General features: G+C 33.1%; 2 protein-coding genes across 4 annotated transcripts; one reads left to right on the top strand and one right to left on the bottom strand.

Moving 5' to 3' along the window:
* LOC100804904 (glutamine-dependent NAD(+) synthetase) lies at positions 1 to 6,317 on the bottom strand. Of its 3 annotated transcripts, none has more exons than XM_003525281.5 (13): positions 5,996 to 6,317; positions 5,612 to 5,917; positions 4,777 to 5,000; positions 4,501 to 4,604; positions 4,274 to 4,408; positions 3,971 to 4,139; positions 3,210 to 3,345; positions 2,880 to 3,018; positions 2,519 to 2,695; positions 2,052 to 2,219; positions 736 to 831; positions 388 to 516; positions 1 to 272 (listed from the first exon to the last, which is right to left on the bottom strand). In XM_003525281.5, exons 1-13 carry the CDS (start codon positions 6,187 to 6,189, stop codon positions 54 to 56), a joined length of 2,196 nt encoding a protein of 731 aa, XP_003525329.1. In that variant the 5' UTR covers positions 6,190 to 6,317; the 3' UTR covers positions 1 to 53. The 3 variants fall into 3 exon arrangements, with proteins under 3 accessions (XP_003525329.1, XP_014631334.1, XP_014631333.1); XM_014775848.3 differs by having other exon boundaries at positions 4,777 to 4,851; positions 6,007 to 6,142; XM_014775847.3 differs by having other exon boundaries at positions 6,007 to 6,142.
* A 4,769-nt stretch (positions 6,318 to 11,086) lies between these two features.
* On the top strand, positions 11,087 to 14,755 carry LOC100803843 (Hsp 70 family protein). The gene is made up of 8 exons (NM_001357341.1): positions 11,087 to 11,181; positions 11,956 to 12,223; positions 12,303 to 12,517; positions 12,629 to 12,871; positions 12,995 to 13,474; positions 13,592 to 13,746; positions 13,862 to 13,944; positions 14,039 to 14,755. Exons 1-8 carry the CDS (start codon positions 11,121 to 11,123, stop codon positions 14,538 to 14,540), a joined length of 2,007 nt encoding a protein of 668 aa, NP_001344270.1. The 5' UTR covers positions 11,087 to 11,120; the 3' UTR covers positions 14,541 to 14,755.
* Positions 14,756 to 16,128: the final 1,373 nt, after the last annotated feature.

Here is a 16,128-nt window from a genome sequence, read left to right on the forward strand (position 1 = left end):
TGAAAATCTATAATTCATTTATTTTATTTTATTAGGGGAAGGGTTAATTTTAATTAGAATCCAACATTAGGATTGCCTGAACCAGCAGCAGCAACTCCCATCCCACCAACACCATCTGATGTAGCTGCCACTGCCTCATGGTCTCCTGAATCTTTAACATCTTTAACATCCAATTCATTTACAAGTTCATCAATTTTCCTAAATTGATATGGCCATCTTGCATTATAGAGAAACTGGCGAAGATCAAACCTATTATCCTCTGGTGAATAACTCTGCAAGATGATCGAAAAATCAGCTCTCATTAGCCAACAAAAAAATATAATAAGCCAAAATCCGGGGACACCAAAGAGCTATCCAGCAGAATCCAACTCTGACTCACATACATACCTCAGCATGGTAGGAAGGTGTCAAGACAGTCATTTTGTGTCGATTGATAGAATAATACTTGAAGAAGTGTTTTACTTTTTCAGCCACTTGTGATGGTGTCAATCTTGCACCCCATCTGTAGCATAGATTCTACAACAGTAAATTACAAAACAACGAGTTATGGCTGAAGGGCGAAATGGACAAAACATTAAATGACAAAACTCTATTCAGACAGCAAACTTTGGATGCCAAAAGTTTCTTCGTCATGCCAAGTAGAGCAATTATTCTTTCCGCTAAGCTTTATACTTCAATTGGTAACATGGGTAGTTTAGACATAAATAAGACAGGATCGAGAAGCACAAAATAAACCTGGAACATGGAAACTGGACCACAACGGAAAATTTTCCGTAGTCTTCCATAAATTGAAAGCTCCTCGTAAGTCATTCCCATATCAACTTCATCAAGCTGTTCAACAAAGAATGAGGTATTTGTTTATAACTCAATTATAAACAATTTACAGATGCATATATATAGAACCAGGTGCAGAAAAAGGCATAGAAAAGTCAAATATCCACAAGCAAAAGCTAATAGAGCACTGCTAAAGAGAGAATAAATGAATATACCAGTTCTTTGATTTCACCTAGACCACCTTACCATGTAAATAAACATGTAATAAAGTGTGTACACACACAGGTCACACATTGCCTGCAAGTGTAGTCAGTAGAAGGAGAAAACAGCAAAGCTTGGTAATTAAAACAGCCCAACTCCGTCCAGCTTGAAGTGGTAAAAAATAGTTGCTATGCAGCTATTAGGTAGTTAAGGCTTAAAACAATCAATCCTGCTTTTATATATGACGTTCATAATATATCTATTTTGACCCTGTCACAAAGACCATTCTTTTCCAGCTCTTACATTTTCATAAGATTAAGTTCATTATAAGACTCATGCCTCTAGTTGCTTTAATTGTTTATCCACACAATGGAAGAACTAAAGAAGTTATACAAAACATTTTTTTTGGAAAAGGTATGCAAAGGCATCACAAAAGAAAATAGAAGCCAAACTATGTTGGCACCCTACACCTTATCTATCATTTGCAGTATACCTAAAATTAGTTTTACTAAACATATTTGCTTCATGGTTTTTTGTTTATGAAAACATTACTAGTATTTAATTCCAAAAGATCAGTCCTCTTTGACTTCCATCTTCTCTAGTATTGCCCTGGTTACCATGGATCCTTATTAATGATTGGATGAGGGAGTTGGTCATTGGATTTTTCTGTTGTTTCTACTGTATTCTGAGATTCAAGAGATTACAACAAACTTCAGGTGTGAAAACAAACCAATTATCTAGCTACCAACTTCTCTAGATAAAGTAAAGATATTTTCACATCATTATGAGCTGAGATTTAAACTCTTGCTCTCAGGTAATGTTGACAATAATCCTTCACTTTGGCACAATAAAAATAAAGATAATAATTTAATTCTGTATTGTTAATGATAACCACCCCCACCCTCCAATTTAGACCCACTATACGCAAAAATCCTACATATGGCTACACATATCGAATATGGTATTATATTTAATATTTATGTGCATTTGCAATTTAAACACAACTACAAGAGTCCATCAAGTGATTCAAGATCAGTACTGAAAGGTGTAACAGAATTTACAGAACAGAATATTACCTGACTGTAATTAGAACGTATAGGCTCCAGTTCAGCTGTGGGTGGAGCTGCTTCAATATCTGCCAAAGATGAGTAACCAAGATGGATGGCTGCCCATCGCAGGAATGCCCGAAGGTCCTGCTTACTTATACTACCAATGGGATTTATATCTGCTGAGCTGCAGTCATACTATAAAAAGAGTTAAACTTTGATAACAAGAGTGAAATGGACCACATACATGAAAAATATTTGAGAAACAAAGGATCCGTTTTAAGAAAATCTTTCTATTTCCACGAATAATTACAAAACCACCTTGATTTCCAGTTTTCATAGATTCAAGTGTTTTTATAATTTTTTGTATAATATTTGTAGTCAGGAAGCAAAGTAAAAATAAATTGACATTTTTGTAAGTAGTGAAAACAAGAAATGGAAGAAAAACATAAAGTCCCTTACAAATAAAGGCATAATCCAAAGCAAAATAGAGATACCTTGGTCAGGTAACCACGTAACCCTTCATCCACATTGGAGCTCCCCAAGACAAGATAAAACCCAGGCTTACTGTGAACCCAAGGTAAGAGTGATGCTAACATGAAAGCTAGCACCATTCTGATTCGAGCTTGAATGTTCTGCAAGCTTAAATTCTCAACATTAGATCCACCATCTACCTGTAGGAACAATACCATACAAAGAAATTATTTGAGGCTACCATGAAATAGAAACATAAAATATACAAGATGATTCAAATCTTTAGTTAGGAAAGAAAGAGAGATTCCCCATAAAGAAACTACACAGTTATTTTACTAGTCTCATTTATGGTTGAGAGAATTCTCAAGTTCATGCTTCATTTACCTTATACCGTGGTCGCTTTCCTGTAAGTGTTTGGAACAATGACAAAAAAGCAGACACAACTACATCAATGCTAACATCAAGGTGCCATGAACCAATTTCATCAGCCAGCACCTTCGCTCGTGACCTTGTCATTTCAGAACTGAAATGAGAGATTTTTTAGTGAACATCACATCTGATAAGAGTGTGTTTTTAGTTGAACTCAAGTAATTTATTTGACATGTCTCTTCTTATACAAATATAGATGGAGTATCAATGGAATATAGCAGATAGAAACTTAGGGAGATACATCTGAATAGTGTAAAACACTAAAACCTGAAATTTATCACTTGCCTGTTTTCAGATCCCATAAACACAGTATAGAATATTCTTTTAGCAAATTCCCTGCTGTCTGTAGGATACTGGCCATCTTTATAGTTTCCTATTCGTATCGCATCAGCTTTAACTTGCTCATCCCCATTTGCAATTTCTGCAGGCAAATATGAATCATTAGCAAATGATGTCCGAAATTCTTAATTACAAATGTCACTGTTTTTTCCACATTGAAAATATAAAAATAAAAAACAAAAGGAGGCCAATAGAGTCTGTCTCAATTTTCTTATTGACCATCATTTGACAGTTTAGCACTTTAGCTTCTTTGCAAGTTGAACCCTTTGAAGTAATAAAAGGCCATCATGCTCTATATTCAAGCAATTTAGCAGGATTTTCAAGAAAGGAACCATGAATATTCAGGTTCACTTCTCCAGCTAATTCAGCTGTCAATGAATTATACATGACCTCTTAACTATTCAAGCAATTTAGCAGGATTTTCAAGAAAGGAACCATGAATATTCAGGTTCACTTCTCCAGCTAATTCAGCTGTCAATGAATTATACATGACCTCTTAACTATCCTTCCCTGAGATCTTTATACAGTTCATACTTATCAAAAGCTAGACTAGTGCTCACTTGAAGTATTTCTTTATTCCTAAATAAGCAGGATGATAAATGCAATAATGCTGCCTCCTAATACTGTCACAAGTTGATCAGAAATAGAAACTTTACTTTGAAAGTATACTTGAATCTAACAGCACTTCTCATTGCATCTGAACTTACCTTTCACAACCAGCTGGCACATGCACCCAACAATTGCAGCGACAGAGGAACTGTCTGCTCCACCAGAAAGAGGAAGCAGAAAACCAGATGCCCCACTTCTTCTTAAGTAGTCCCATAACCAGCAACCAGGTCCAAATGCTATTTCCTCCTCAGGAGTGTGGTACTTTATCTGTAATGAATATATCATATTAAACTTAGCAGCTTGGAGACCTGAGTAAGCAGTAATGTTGTGAAAGAAGAATTCAAGATGTCATCAATTTTAACTATCTCGAAAGTTGCAACTCAAAATGAAAATAAACTAACCTTAAGTGGAAGAGAAAGGCGCGTTTTAAGGTTAAAAGGAAGACAGAGACTGTAAGGTACTTCCACTGAAGGAACCTTTGTTTTACAACTTGCTTGCTCTTGGAAGCTACTTAAAGATCCTCTAAGGCTTGCAACCTACCAACAGACAAAATGAGTAAAGGAATCAAATCCAACGATAGTCTTAATGATTGTGTACATTGATATATGGAATACCATGCAATACATACCACGTCTAGATCTATTTGAGCAACCACAACCTCAACATCTTTTAAAGAAAATTGTGAACCCTGAGCGACAACATCTCCATTTACCACAACACTAGCACAGCCATCTGTTGCAAAGGCAAGATAAAATTATAGAAATATGGAAAAATCCTATGTAAATGAAATATAAACAAGCTAAGCGGAAATTAAAATGCCCTTATACTAATTTTGATGATATGCAATGGGACAAATGTGAAAAGTACAAAATAGCATTCTATTAAGAGAAAAGTATTTTTTTACCATAGTAAAGGCGACTGCCATCACAGCCTTGGTGATTACTATAGATGTAAACCCCTCCACGAGTATGAGTGGCACCTATAAAAGCACGAAGACAAACATCAAGCTTTCTAAGTTGGTGGTGACTTCCACTCGCATTCATAAACACTTCAACCCCATTCAACGCAAGTTCAGAATGAGGGGGAGTTGGAGTAAAAAGCTCTTCACAAATTTCATCCGCAATAGCTCTAAAAAGGGGGAAATGCTTTATATTTAGCACTTGATAAACATCTGACTAAAACTTGGAAACGCCCAATAAATAAATCAAACACACGCATGCAGACACAACAAATAGTTGAAACACACTAATTCTTGGGTGCATGAAAGAGTGGACAGGTATGCCAATCAACTAAACACTGCATGGATGCAACTCTGATGGGTATGTCAACTTTAAAACACAATAATAATCCAAATCTGTATCTACTAATAGTAAGTTAAGTACACACATAAGAAGAAGGAACCAAGAATCTGTTTACCATTTGCATTTATCATTTAGCAATAGTTTATCATAACTTCAAAACCATATATGCGATTATATTGGACACAGAGAGTACACAACTTAACTTTTAAGTAACAATAAAAAAAAGAAACAGAAAACAAATGCAGTGATAGTGTAAAGGGTTGACTTTTACAATGTCATTCAATCACGAATTGTCATGTATAATGTCAGTTGACTTTTACAATAACTACCTTAGAAGTCTGATCATCCCTGATTTTATGTTAGTTGACAGCATAATTACACTGAGAGTGCATGAATATTAAAGTCGAGTGAAACATAAATTGTGAATTGATAACTTACGTGTCTTGAAACTTAACGAAGCCATAACCGAAAGGAACCGAATTTTGGCCAATTGCCTTGGAAATTTGAGGGGGCAACTGAAAATCGATGAGTTGATCCCTCTGCTTCCAAGCAGTGAACCATCGAAGTTCTCTATAATTGCCATCATTGGCAAGACACATCTTGGGTCGTATGATAAGAATCTTTCGATTGAGACAGAGAACCTGACAATTGTAGCGCTCGGAGGCTTTGATAACGGGCATGCCGAAGCTACACACAATGCCATCAGTCCAATTCCCAATCAGTAAATCTTTCAAGCACTCCCATCTGCAATTTCACAGTGTCCTCAAAATCAAAACACTGAACAGAGAGAGAACTGAAGGAGAAAAAGAAACTAGTACACACGAATGGTTAACTGTGTCGAGCTCTAAGAAGTGGTCTTCGCAGCCATAACCGGGAATCTCGAGTTCGGGTCCGAGCCTAATGGCAGCGCCGGCTTCTTTGGCCTTCGCTATGGACTCCTTGATTTGCTTCGCGTTGCAATCGAAGTCCATCGCCCATTGGTTCAGATTGCATGTCGCAACCTTCAATATCCTCATCGTGCTTTTGCTTTGGAATTGGGTTACAATTCCATGGCTTCTGGGTTAGATTCAATATTCATTATTCAAAATTCTCTCTTCCAGTAGCCTTGGACCGTGTCAAGTTGAATGCTTTGAGATTGAAAAAAAATATACAATTTAATTATTTTAGTCAATTAATCTCCTTATTCAATTTCAAGGTTGTCCGGTCGATTTTTTGTTTTAATCTTTTTTTATTTTATTTTTTGAAAAAAATATTGAATAATCGATAAGATGTATAATAATAAATAGAATTAAATATAATTTAAAATATTAAATATTTTATTTATAAGTTATTATATAAATAATATTTCTTTCGCTTCTAATTATAAGATATAATTGACTCATTTATATTTATTAAGAAAGTTAATCAATTTAATTATTAGTATTAAATTTGTTTATAATTAATTAATTATAATATTTTTCTAAATTTATTCTTTGAAAATTTACTCACCTTCTCTTATCTTTATAGGAGAGAGACACTTTAATTAATTTTAACAAAAAATAATTAATATACAATAGAGATAAAATAAAGTCTTATAGTAAATAAAAAAATATTAATTATGAATATCTTAACTCAAATAGTTTTAGGAGTGGTGTCTGAAAAAAAAAACTCAAATAATTTTTGTAATCTTAAAAGAGATGCTTTAAGGGTGATTGTTCCCATATTGTTGTTTTTGTTTGCTCTTTTGTTTTTTTTTTCTTTATTTTCTCTCAAGTAACCAAAAAAAACTCAAATAGTTCAGAAAAAATATTTTTAATTAAATCTATTTTTCATAAATAAACATAAGCTACATGATAATTTTATAAATATCTAAAAAATAAAAATAGAAATGTGAGTGACAATGTTCTAACATTATAAATTTTAATTTTAATTTATTTCTAAAAGTACATCCTGGAGTATTATAATTTTAGTTTCTAATTTAATTTTAAGCATATGTATTTTTTTTATAGATTAATTATTTTGATTTTTTTTTTTACTTTCAAATACCATATTTGTTACCTATTGTGTTTTTATTATTCATGTTATATCTTAAAATATTTTTAATCACATTTAAAATGAAGTAAAAATATCATAGTTTTAAGTAGACATAACACTTTTATTTAGTCTCTTAGAATAGTGTTCATTTGTTAGGATTAGAGGTTGTCTAGTCTATACCATATAATTAGTGTATATAGACAAAACTAACTGAAAAGTTAACTGTGAGATGATAATTAAAAAATTAACTTATTGATTTATAAATGTTTAATAAAATTAACTATTAAAGTAACAGAAAAATGTAAAATGATAAAAATTGACATATATATATATATCAAATTTTATTTTATGGATAAGATTATATTTTGAAGTGTTATATTTTTTTATAACTAATTTTAAATTCTTGTAATTTTTTATTTGTATATAAATTATTTTAATTACATTTTAAGTTCAAATTATTACATTCCATCCCTATTATACTGAAAAAAAAAACTAATACAAACATCATAGCACTGTATCCCTATCTATTACACAAGATTCACATAAAGTTTTTTAGCTAAATAAAAAATAAAAAAAATTGACTAAAATGTTTGATTGAATATGACCTATGTTTTGCTTGTAAGTTGACTGTGGATTAGATAGTACTTCCTTAATTATAATATGACCAAATCATATATCTCTATGATTTCTATAGATAATATATGATTAGGTAAGATGTGGTCTAATACGATCAAGATATAATTAAGATATATGATTAGATTTAAATCATTTAGAATTTATAATATAAGATAAGGCACTAATGATGGTATAGTCGAGTGTGTTCTGCGTTCTAGATCAAATAGGTCGACACCCTGATAGGTTAGATAATGGTCTCGATTTAGTGAAGATTTGATGGTACACATCTCTTAAGCTGGAGTTTGATGACATGAAAATGATAAAAAACATAAAGTTGTTAACCATTGTGCTCGATTTAATGAAAACCGAAAGATGCAAATAGTTACCGTAATGGTTAGAATATCTTAAAATATAATATTAAAAAGAATAATAAAATAATATGAAAAGAACAATAATTAAAATAAGTAAGTTAATATTAATAGCTTTTTATATTTATTAAAATATTTTAAAGATTAGAGAAGGCTAGAAGCTATCGTGAAAAAAATGAGGTAAATCTGGGCTATGTTGACACCTATCCCTAACACCCTCAACCAGCCAACGTATTATACATAAGAAAAAAGATAACAAAAAAGCATGGGGGACTATACCAAAATCCATGGAAGGAAGAATCAACAATACCTGTAGTTAGGTTGACCTGACCTATTGTGCATATAATCAATTATATAAAAATTAGGAACAAAATTTCACCATGTAAGAGTATTAATATTTATGGTGTGTTTGGTAGAGAGGAGAAAAATAATATTAGAGATAAATTTTATATTTTTTTTAGACCCACACTTTTTACGTCCTAGTTTAATTCAAAAAAAATTCTTATATATATTTCCATTTTCTAAACCTAATACACCCTTAAAAATGGTTAGTTTAACTTGTTCGTCCAAGAATTTTCTTCTCTACATGTGGGAAACATGAAAATGCATTTTAGAAACAAGATCAATACAATTGAGCCAAGGATTTTTCAGCCTCCAAGGAATTCGGGATGGCTTGGAGAAAGACAGAACAACTTAAGTGGAATTACTTTCTAGAGAGTTCAAATAGAATCAAATTCTCCTTTAATATTGTCACGCTATTTAAGGAAAAAAAAAGTATATTTATTTACATTTGTTCAAATATTACATTAATTAATAACATTAAATGCTTATTCTAAGAAAAACATTAAATGCTATATTAATATGTTTTTTTACTGCATAACATTAAATGCTAATTCTAAGAAAAATATTAAATATCATATTAATATTTTTTTACTGCATTACATTAAATGCATATTTGAATTTTAAAGACAAAATATATATACTTGAAATTGGTTTTCAGTATTTAATTACAGTTAAACCGTTATTATTAAAAGTATAAGAATATATGTGATATGCATGTTACAAGAGTGAAGTCACCACTTCATGAGAAGAGTATTATTCAAATGAAAGTGGATGTGAGAGGCAGAGTGGAACAATGAGAGCACGTAAAGACTTTTTCATTCTATGTATTTTAACTTGTGCACTGCACACAATCAATATCTAATTTATAATTGGTAATAAATAAATGCTTCTAAATATATAAATTATATTATGATTAAAACTTGTAATAAATAAATATTTTGAACATTACTACTATTTTAGATTTATCATAAATAATTTATATTGTGATTTATTGTTATTATTAATTAGAGACAATAAATTAAGTTAAATCCATCAGTTGGCGTTAAAAACACAAGATCACATCTGAAATGTATGTTAGGAGCATGTTCTAATTTTGAATGTATATATATATATATATATAATCTTTGATATTCGGTCAGAGTTTGTTAACTTAATTTTTTTTCAAAAAAAAAAGATAGCATAAGGTAAAGAAGTGAACGAAGGTAGAAATATTTAAATATTTAATTTTCTTAATCACCTATTTCTTTCCATTTTTTATTTTTTTAATGGTCAAGTGACCTATTTAGTCTTTTTTTTTCACTATGGTCCTTTATCTTTTCAAACTAATCATTCCTCTTCTTTTTTTCAGAGAATTAATTGAAGTCATATTTTTTTTGTCTTTCTTTTATTGGTTTTAGTAGTTGATAGCCTTAGTGTCTTTATGTGTGCACTAGTGAAATTAAAGTCTTGTCTTTATAACTTCAGTTAATGTACTTAGAGTAATTAAAGACTCATAATTTCATAATTACAGTTAATGGTATATCTAGAATAATTAAAGGTTACTGGATCGTCCATCACCCTTACGATGTCTTTCATTAATTTGTCAACTTCTCGACGACTTTCACATTATTCAACATCTTTGTAGGATCAATCGATCTCACAAACTAACATAAAATTTTTTAAAGTGTTTTGTCATTATTCACATACTTTATAAGAAATTTCGTAGAAAGTCACATATCTCATAACTACTCTAAGTAAATCATGCTTAAATATGAAGTTTTTAAATAATGGGTTAACAAAAAAGTATATATATCTTGTTGATATAGGTAGTATCAATTAATTTTTTTAAGTCTTAATTGTACAGTCTCACACTTGCACATACGATCTCTCTCTCTTTCCGGTGTGATTCATCGAGATGTTACAAATGACATCTTGCACCTATCATCAAACGATATGTAACCAGAATCATATCAAAGGAGAAGAGGAAGAAGGAGATACGAGAAAAATATATTTTATGACGGTTAAAATACACAAATATTTGAGTATTATTAATAATGTTAATTTTAAACTGATAAAAAAATAACCTTAAACTATTTTAAAAAAAATGACCAACATAATTTTTTTAAAAGATTAAGGACCAAAGTGAAAAAAACAAGATAAAAGATCAAATAAGTCATTTAGCTTATTTTAATTGTGTTTTAATAATTATTTAAAAGATTATTAGTATTGAAAAGTAACTTTATATTATAATTTAAATTATTTATTATAAATTTAAAATATATTTAGATATGTTTTTATTATAAAATTAAATTATAATGTGATTTATATATTTATTATTAAAACATATTTATATATTATAAAATTTCAATTGTATAAAGTTAAACACTAAACATATATCACCATCTAAAATCCTAGTTTTGAATAAATGAAGCAGAGAAGGAGATGCGAGGTGTCCCCAAGCGAAAGGACCAATTTTATTGGCCAAACAATCCTTTCGGAACCTACGATTGGTCCACGTCACCACGTATGACATGCTCGTACTTTCGAGTGAGCACTATAAATGGCGAAGTCCCCGTCGTAAACTCAATAAAACTGCAATTCGTCCATCAAGAAAGGAAAGAAAAGGTGACATGATAATGGCTCGCTCGTTTTCACGCGGGTCTCTGCTTCCTCTCGCCATCGTTTCCTTAGGTAACAACCAGATCTCATCACTTTTCTCTTTCAATTTCAAATGTACGTAGTATCCAGATCCATCTCACTGCGATTCCTTTCAACCTTGTTTAGATCCCCTATTTTCATGGATCTGATGAGATCCTGACCCTACTTGCTTAACATTCTCATCACCGCCCTCGTTTTACTGCCACTGAGTATTATCATCATGCGTCTCTCGCTCTCTCCACATCTTAGAAATGCCTCAACAATGATTAGTCGCTGTTTTTCATTTGCGTCATTATTGTATCCATAATTTCTCTAATTTCGCAAAAACAACGCATGCTGCATAAACCTTTTTTTCTTCGTTAGACTAGTCGTGTTGCGTGTCTTGTGCAACAATAAATTAATTACGTGCTTGATTGCTTATTAATTTAGTTTCTCGTATTATAATATTCCTCATCCTTGGTCACTGATTAGATTACATGATGCATGATTTGATACCTAAAACATTTTTTTTCTTTCGTTTATGTCAATCTTTGTCACGCCTCCAAATAATTGATTTCTTCCTTTTAAAATAAGATTTGCCTCCTCCACTAAAGCAAGTAAGAGTAAATAAGTTATCTAGTTGATGAGAAAATCAATTTATTGATATTTCATCACATTCATAATTCAATGCTGTGCATGTATACTTGATTATCAACCATTTATATTGTCATGAATGAATGAGACTACCTACTTTACGTGAGTCAGTTTGCCATCAATTTAACTAGTTTGAGTTTACATTGTAATTAATGTTGAGAGAGTTCATCGCAGTATGTCTATTTGTGATTTCCATTGCAAAGGAGGAAGCCACCAAGTTGGGGACGGTCATTGGGATTGATCTTGGAACAACCTATTCATGTGTTGGTGTTTACAAGAACGGCCATGTTGAAATCATAGCCAATGATCAAGGTAACCGTATCACCCCATCGTGGGTTGCTTTCACCGACAGTGAGAGACTAATTGGAGAGGCTGCCAAGAATCTGGCAGCTGTCAATCCAGAAAGGACCATCTTTGATGTCAAGAGACTTATTGGAAGAAAGTAAGACTTACTCAAGTTGTTGATTTTTGACAATTTGATTTGATGGGATCAATGGTGACTGACATGTATCCTTTTGCAGGTTTGAAGATAAGGAAGTTCAAAGAGATATGAAGCTTGTTCCTTATAAGATTGTTAACAAGGATGGAAAACCTTACATACAGGTGAAAATTAAGGATGGTGAGACCAAGGTGTTCAGCCCTGAGGAAATCAGTGCCATGATTCTGACTAAGATGAAGGAAACTGCGGAAGCATTCCTTGGGAAGAAAATTAATGATGCTGTGGTCACTGTCCCAGGTAACTGGAAGTCTGGAACAACTCATGACTTATTTCTCCTGCAATCTTGATTGTTTTCTTCCTGCTTTTGCTTTTATGCCAATTTCTCACATTTTCCTTTCAACTGTACAGCTTACTTCAATGATGCTCAGAGGCAGGCCACCAAGGATGCTGGTGTCATTGCTGGTCTCAATGTTGCTAGAATTATTAATGAACCTACTGCTGCTGCCATTGCGTATGGATTGGACAAGAAAGGTGGCGAGAAGAACATTCTTGTTTTTGACCTTGGGGGTGGAACATTTGATGTTAGTATCTTGACAATTGATAATGGTGTTTTTGAGGTTCTTGCTACAAATGGAGATACTCATCTTGGAGGTGAGAATTTTTTTTTTTTATGAGTCTTAATAAGAAGAACTTATTATGTAGAAAAATATATTATTCTTTCCACCAAATTCTCCTCTGATGTTAATGCTTGCTATGTCTCCTTCGCCTTGCCAGGTGAGGACTTTGATCAGAGAATAATGGAGTACTTCATTAAATTGATCAAGAAAAAGCATGGAAAGGATATTAGCAAGGACAGTAGAGCACTTGGCAAGCTGAGGAGAGAGGCTGAGCGTGCAAAGAGAGCTCTCAGCAGCCAGCACCAGGTCCGTGTGGAAATTGAATCACTTTTTGATGGTGTTGATTTTTCTGAGCCACTCACCCGAGCTCGGTTTGAGGAGTTGAACAATGACTTGTTCCGGAAGACCATGGGTCCAGTGAAGAAGGCTATGGAAGATGCTGGATTACAGAAGAGTCAGATTGATGAGATTGTTCTTGTTGGTGGAAGCACAAGGATTCCAAAGGTACAACAACTTTTGAAGGACTACTTTGATGGAAAGGAGCCAAACAAGGGTGTCAACCCTGATGAAGCAGTTGCCTATGGTGCTGCAGTGCAAGGAAGCATTTTGAGTGGAGAGGGTGGTGAAGAAACCAAAGGTACTACAGTCTGTAATCTAACTTCTCATTACTTGTCCAGAAATCCTAAATATTATTTATGCAAGTAGATTGCCACGCATTACACTTTCTCATTGTTGTGTGGCTCTCTGGATCCAGATATCCTTCTCTTGGATGTGGCTCCCCTCACCCTTGGAATTGAAACTGTTGGTGGGGTGATGACGAAGTTGATTCCCAGAAACACTGTTATCCCTACCAAGAAATCTCAGGTGTTCACCACCTACCAGGATCAGCAGACTACCGTCTCCATTCAGGTATGGCTCATTATCTGACTGCATAAAAGTGCACGATGCTTGTTTTTCTTCTAAATCCAAAATTCATGACTGTGTAGTGGACTTTAATAATTTGATGCTTTTTCTCAATACATAGGTTTTTGAAGGTGAGAGGAGTCTCACAAAGGATTGCCGTCTGCTTGGGAAATTTGAACTGTCTGGAATTCCTCCAGCTCCAAGGTTTATTACCTGCTTTGATGATGCAGTGTCCTCTCTCAATATTGCTCAATTTAATGTTTGTAATTCATTGGTATTTTATTTGGTAATTGAACAGGGGTACCCCTCAAATTGAAGTGACCTTCGAAGTTGATGCCAACGGCATTCTAAATGTGAAGGCAGAAGACAAGGGCACTGGTAAATCAGAAAAGATCACCATTACAAACGAAAAGGGACGTCTTAGCCAGGAAGAAATTGAGAGAATGGTTCGTGAAGCAGAGGAGTTTGCCGAGGAAGACAAGAAGGTGAAGGAGAGGATTGATGCTCGCAACAGTCTTGAAACCTATGTCTACAACATGAAAAACCAGATCGGTGACAAGGACAAGCTCGCTGACAAGTTGGAGTCTGATGAAAAGGAGAAAATTGAGACTGCAGTAAAAGAAGCATTGGAATGGCTGGATGACAACCAGAGTGTGGAGAAAGAAGAATATGAGGAGAAGCTCAAAGAGGTGGAAGCTGTTTGCAACCCAATCATCAGTGCTGTATATCAGAGATCAGGTGGAGCCCCAGGTGGTGGTGCATCAGGCGAGGAGGATGATGATTCTCATGACGAGCTCTAGAGATGTTCTTGCGTAGCAATGAATGATGAGCAGTAGTGTAGTTTAAGCGGAGTCTTAAAGTTTTTATAACAGGTGGAAGTTGAGAAAAGCTTCCCCAGCTCTTGTATTTTTGGTGCCGAAAATACTTTAAAAGATAAATGCTTGAATTTGTTTTAGGTTGGCTAGTTTTACCACTCACCTTGCGTCTCGGTTTTCCGAGATTCGTTTTATTTTCATGCTGTATGTTCCTCTGCGTGCTTTTGGCTTGTGACTTTCCCCTTAGGACTAGGGAAGACGGTTGGACTCGGAACGACAGGCGTCTACGTAATGTATGCATTAGTGTCTGTTACGTACATTGATCTTGAAATGGTGGTTTAAAATTTAAATAAAATGTTTGACAAATAATAAAATGAATCTCTAGAAAAGTCTATTTAAGACTGTATACGAGACCATCAGAAAAATGAAAGAAAAGAAAAAAGAAATAATTTTTAGAAAAATTCCCTTAGAATGAAAATGGATTTAATAATTTTGAAGAAGGAAAGTCATCCTAATTTTCTTCACTTAGTTTTTTTCAATTGTTTGAGACTTATTTAAGTTGTTGGTTACTTGTATAAAAATAAAGAAAAGTCATCGTGACTTTCTCTGTCTCTTTTAAGACAATTTCATTTTTTTTTATCTCTTTTAAGACAACCGTGATTTAGAAAGAAAAGTAAAAGGAAAGAAATTATTTAATTTTAAAATAAAGGTAGATGAACGATCTAACAACTGAAGTTTGAAGTAAGAAAAGAAAAACAATTTTTGTGGTTTGATATAATTAATTATTGTTTTTAAAAATTGGTTATATAATGAGTTATGAATACATAACCCTTTTTTTTTAACATGAGAAACAATACAAGAGGGAATATGATCAAATCATGAGAGCTAGTATATAATCTTGAAGGTTAAGAGTCACATAGTGGCGGGGAAGGTTATGTTTTGAAATCATTGTTTCAGTGTTGAGTGTGAAAACCTCTATTTAATGTGCAAGTGTTGTGGTCTATGTGGACATATTGCTGGAAACAACCAGGAAAAAAAAGTAGTGTTGCCAGAAAACTATACTGGTGATGGCGAAGGAGAATTGAATGCAGAGGAGATGCCCAACATGTAATCCTTAGATCCATGCATGTCAATCACTTGAATTAGGGCCATAATGATATGTACGAGGATTGATTGGTGATGACAAAAAAGGATAAAGATCAAGAAAATCTAGCCAAAGCAAGACATAGGGCATGAAAATATGTTCCAAGCATTGGATATCCATATAATAAGAAGAAGGATTTAGTGGATAATGACGTAATGTTGCAACAAATATTTAATGTTGGCAACTTAGAAGGTCAAAACAAGTTTTCCAAAGGAAAAAAAAACGAATTCAAAGTGACCCAAAAATGGTAATTAGGGCTATACCACCTGGCGTGCAAATCTTGATTAAGAAATAAGCAGTTTTTTTTTTTTAATTCGCGCCCAAGAATTATGCAACTCTTTTCTCACAATGTACATCACTTAAATGTTTGAGATTGTATTTTGCACTCCACCATCAAGAAAAATAAAGTTTTACCACATGTTTGCAAAA

The sequence above is a fragment of the Glycine max genome, chromosome 5 (assembly GCF_000004515.6).
Source record: "Glycine max cultivar Williams 82 chromosome 5, Glycine_max_v4.0, whole genome shotgun sequence".
In the NCBI taxonomy this organism is placed as follows: Eukaryota; Viridiplantae; Streptophyta; class Magnoliopsida; order Fabales; family Fabaceae; genus Glycine; species Glycine max.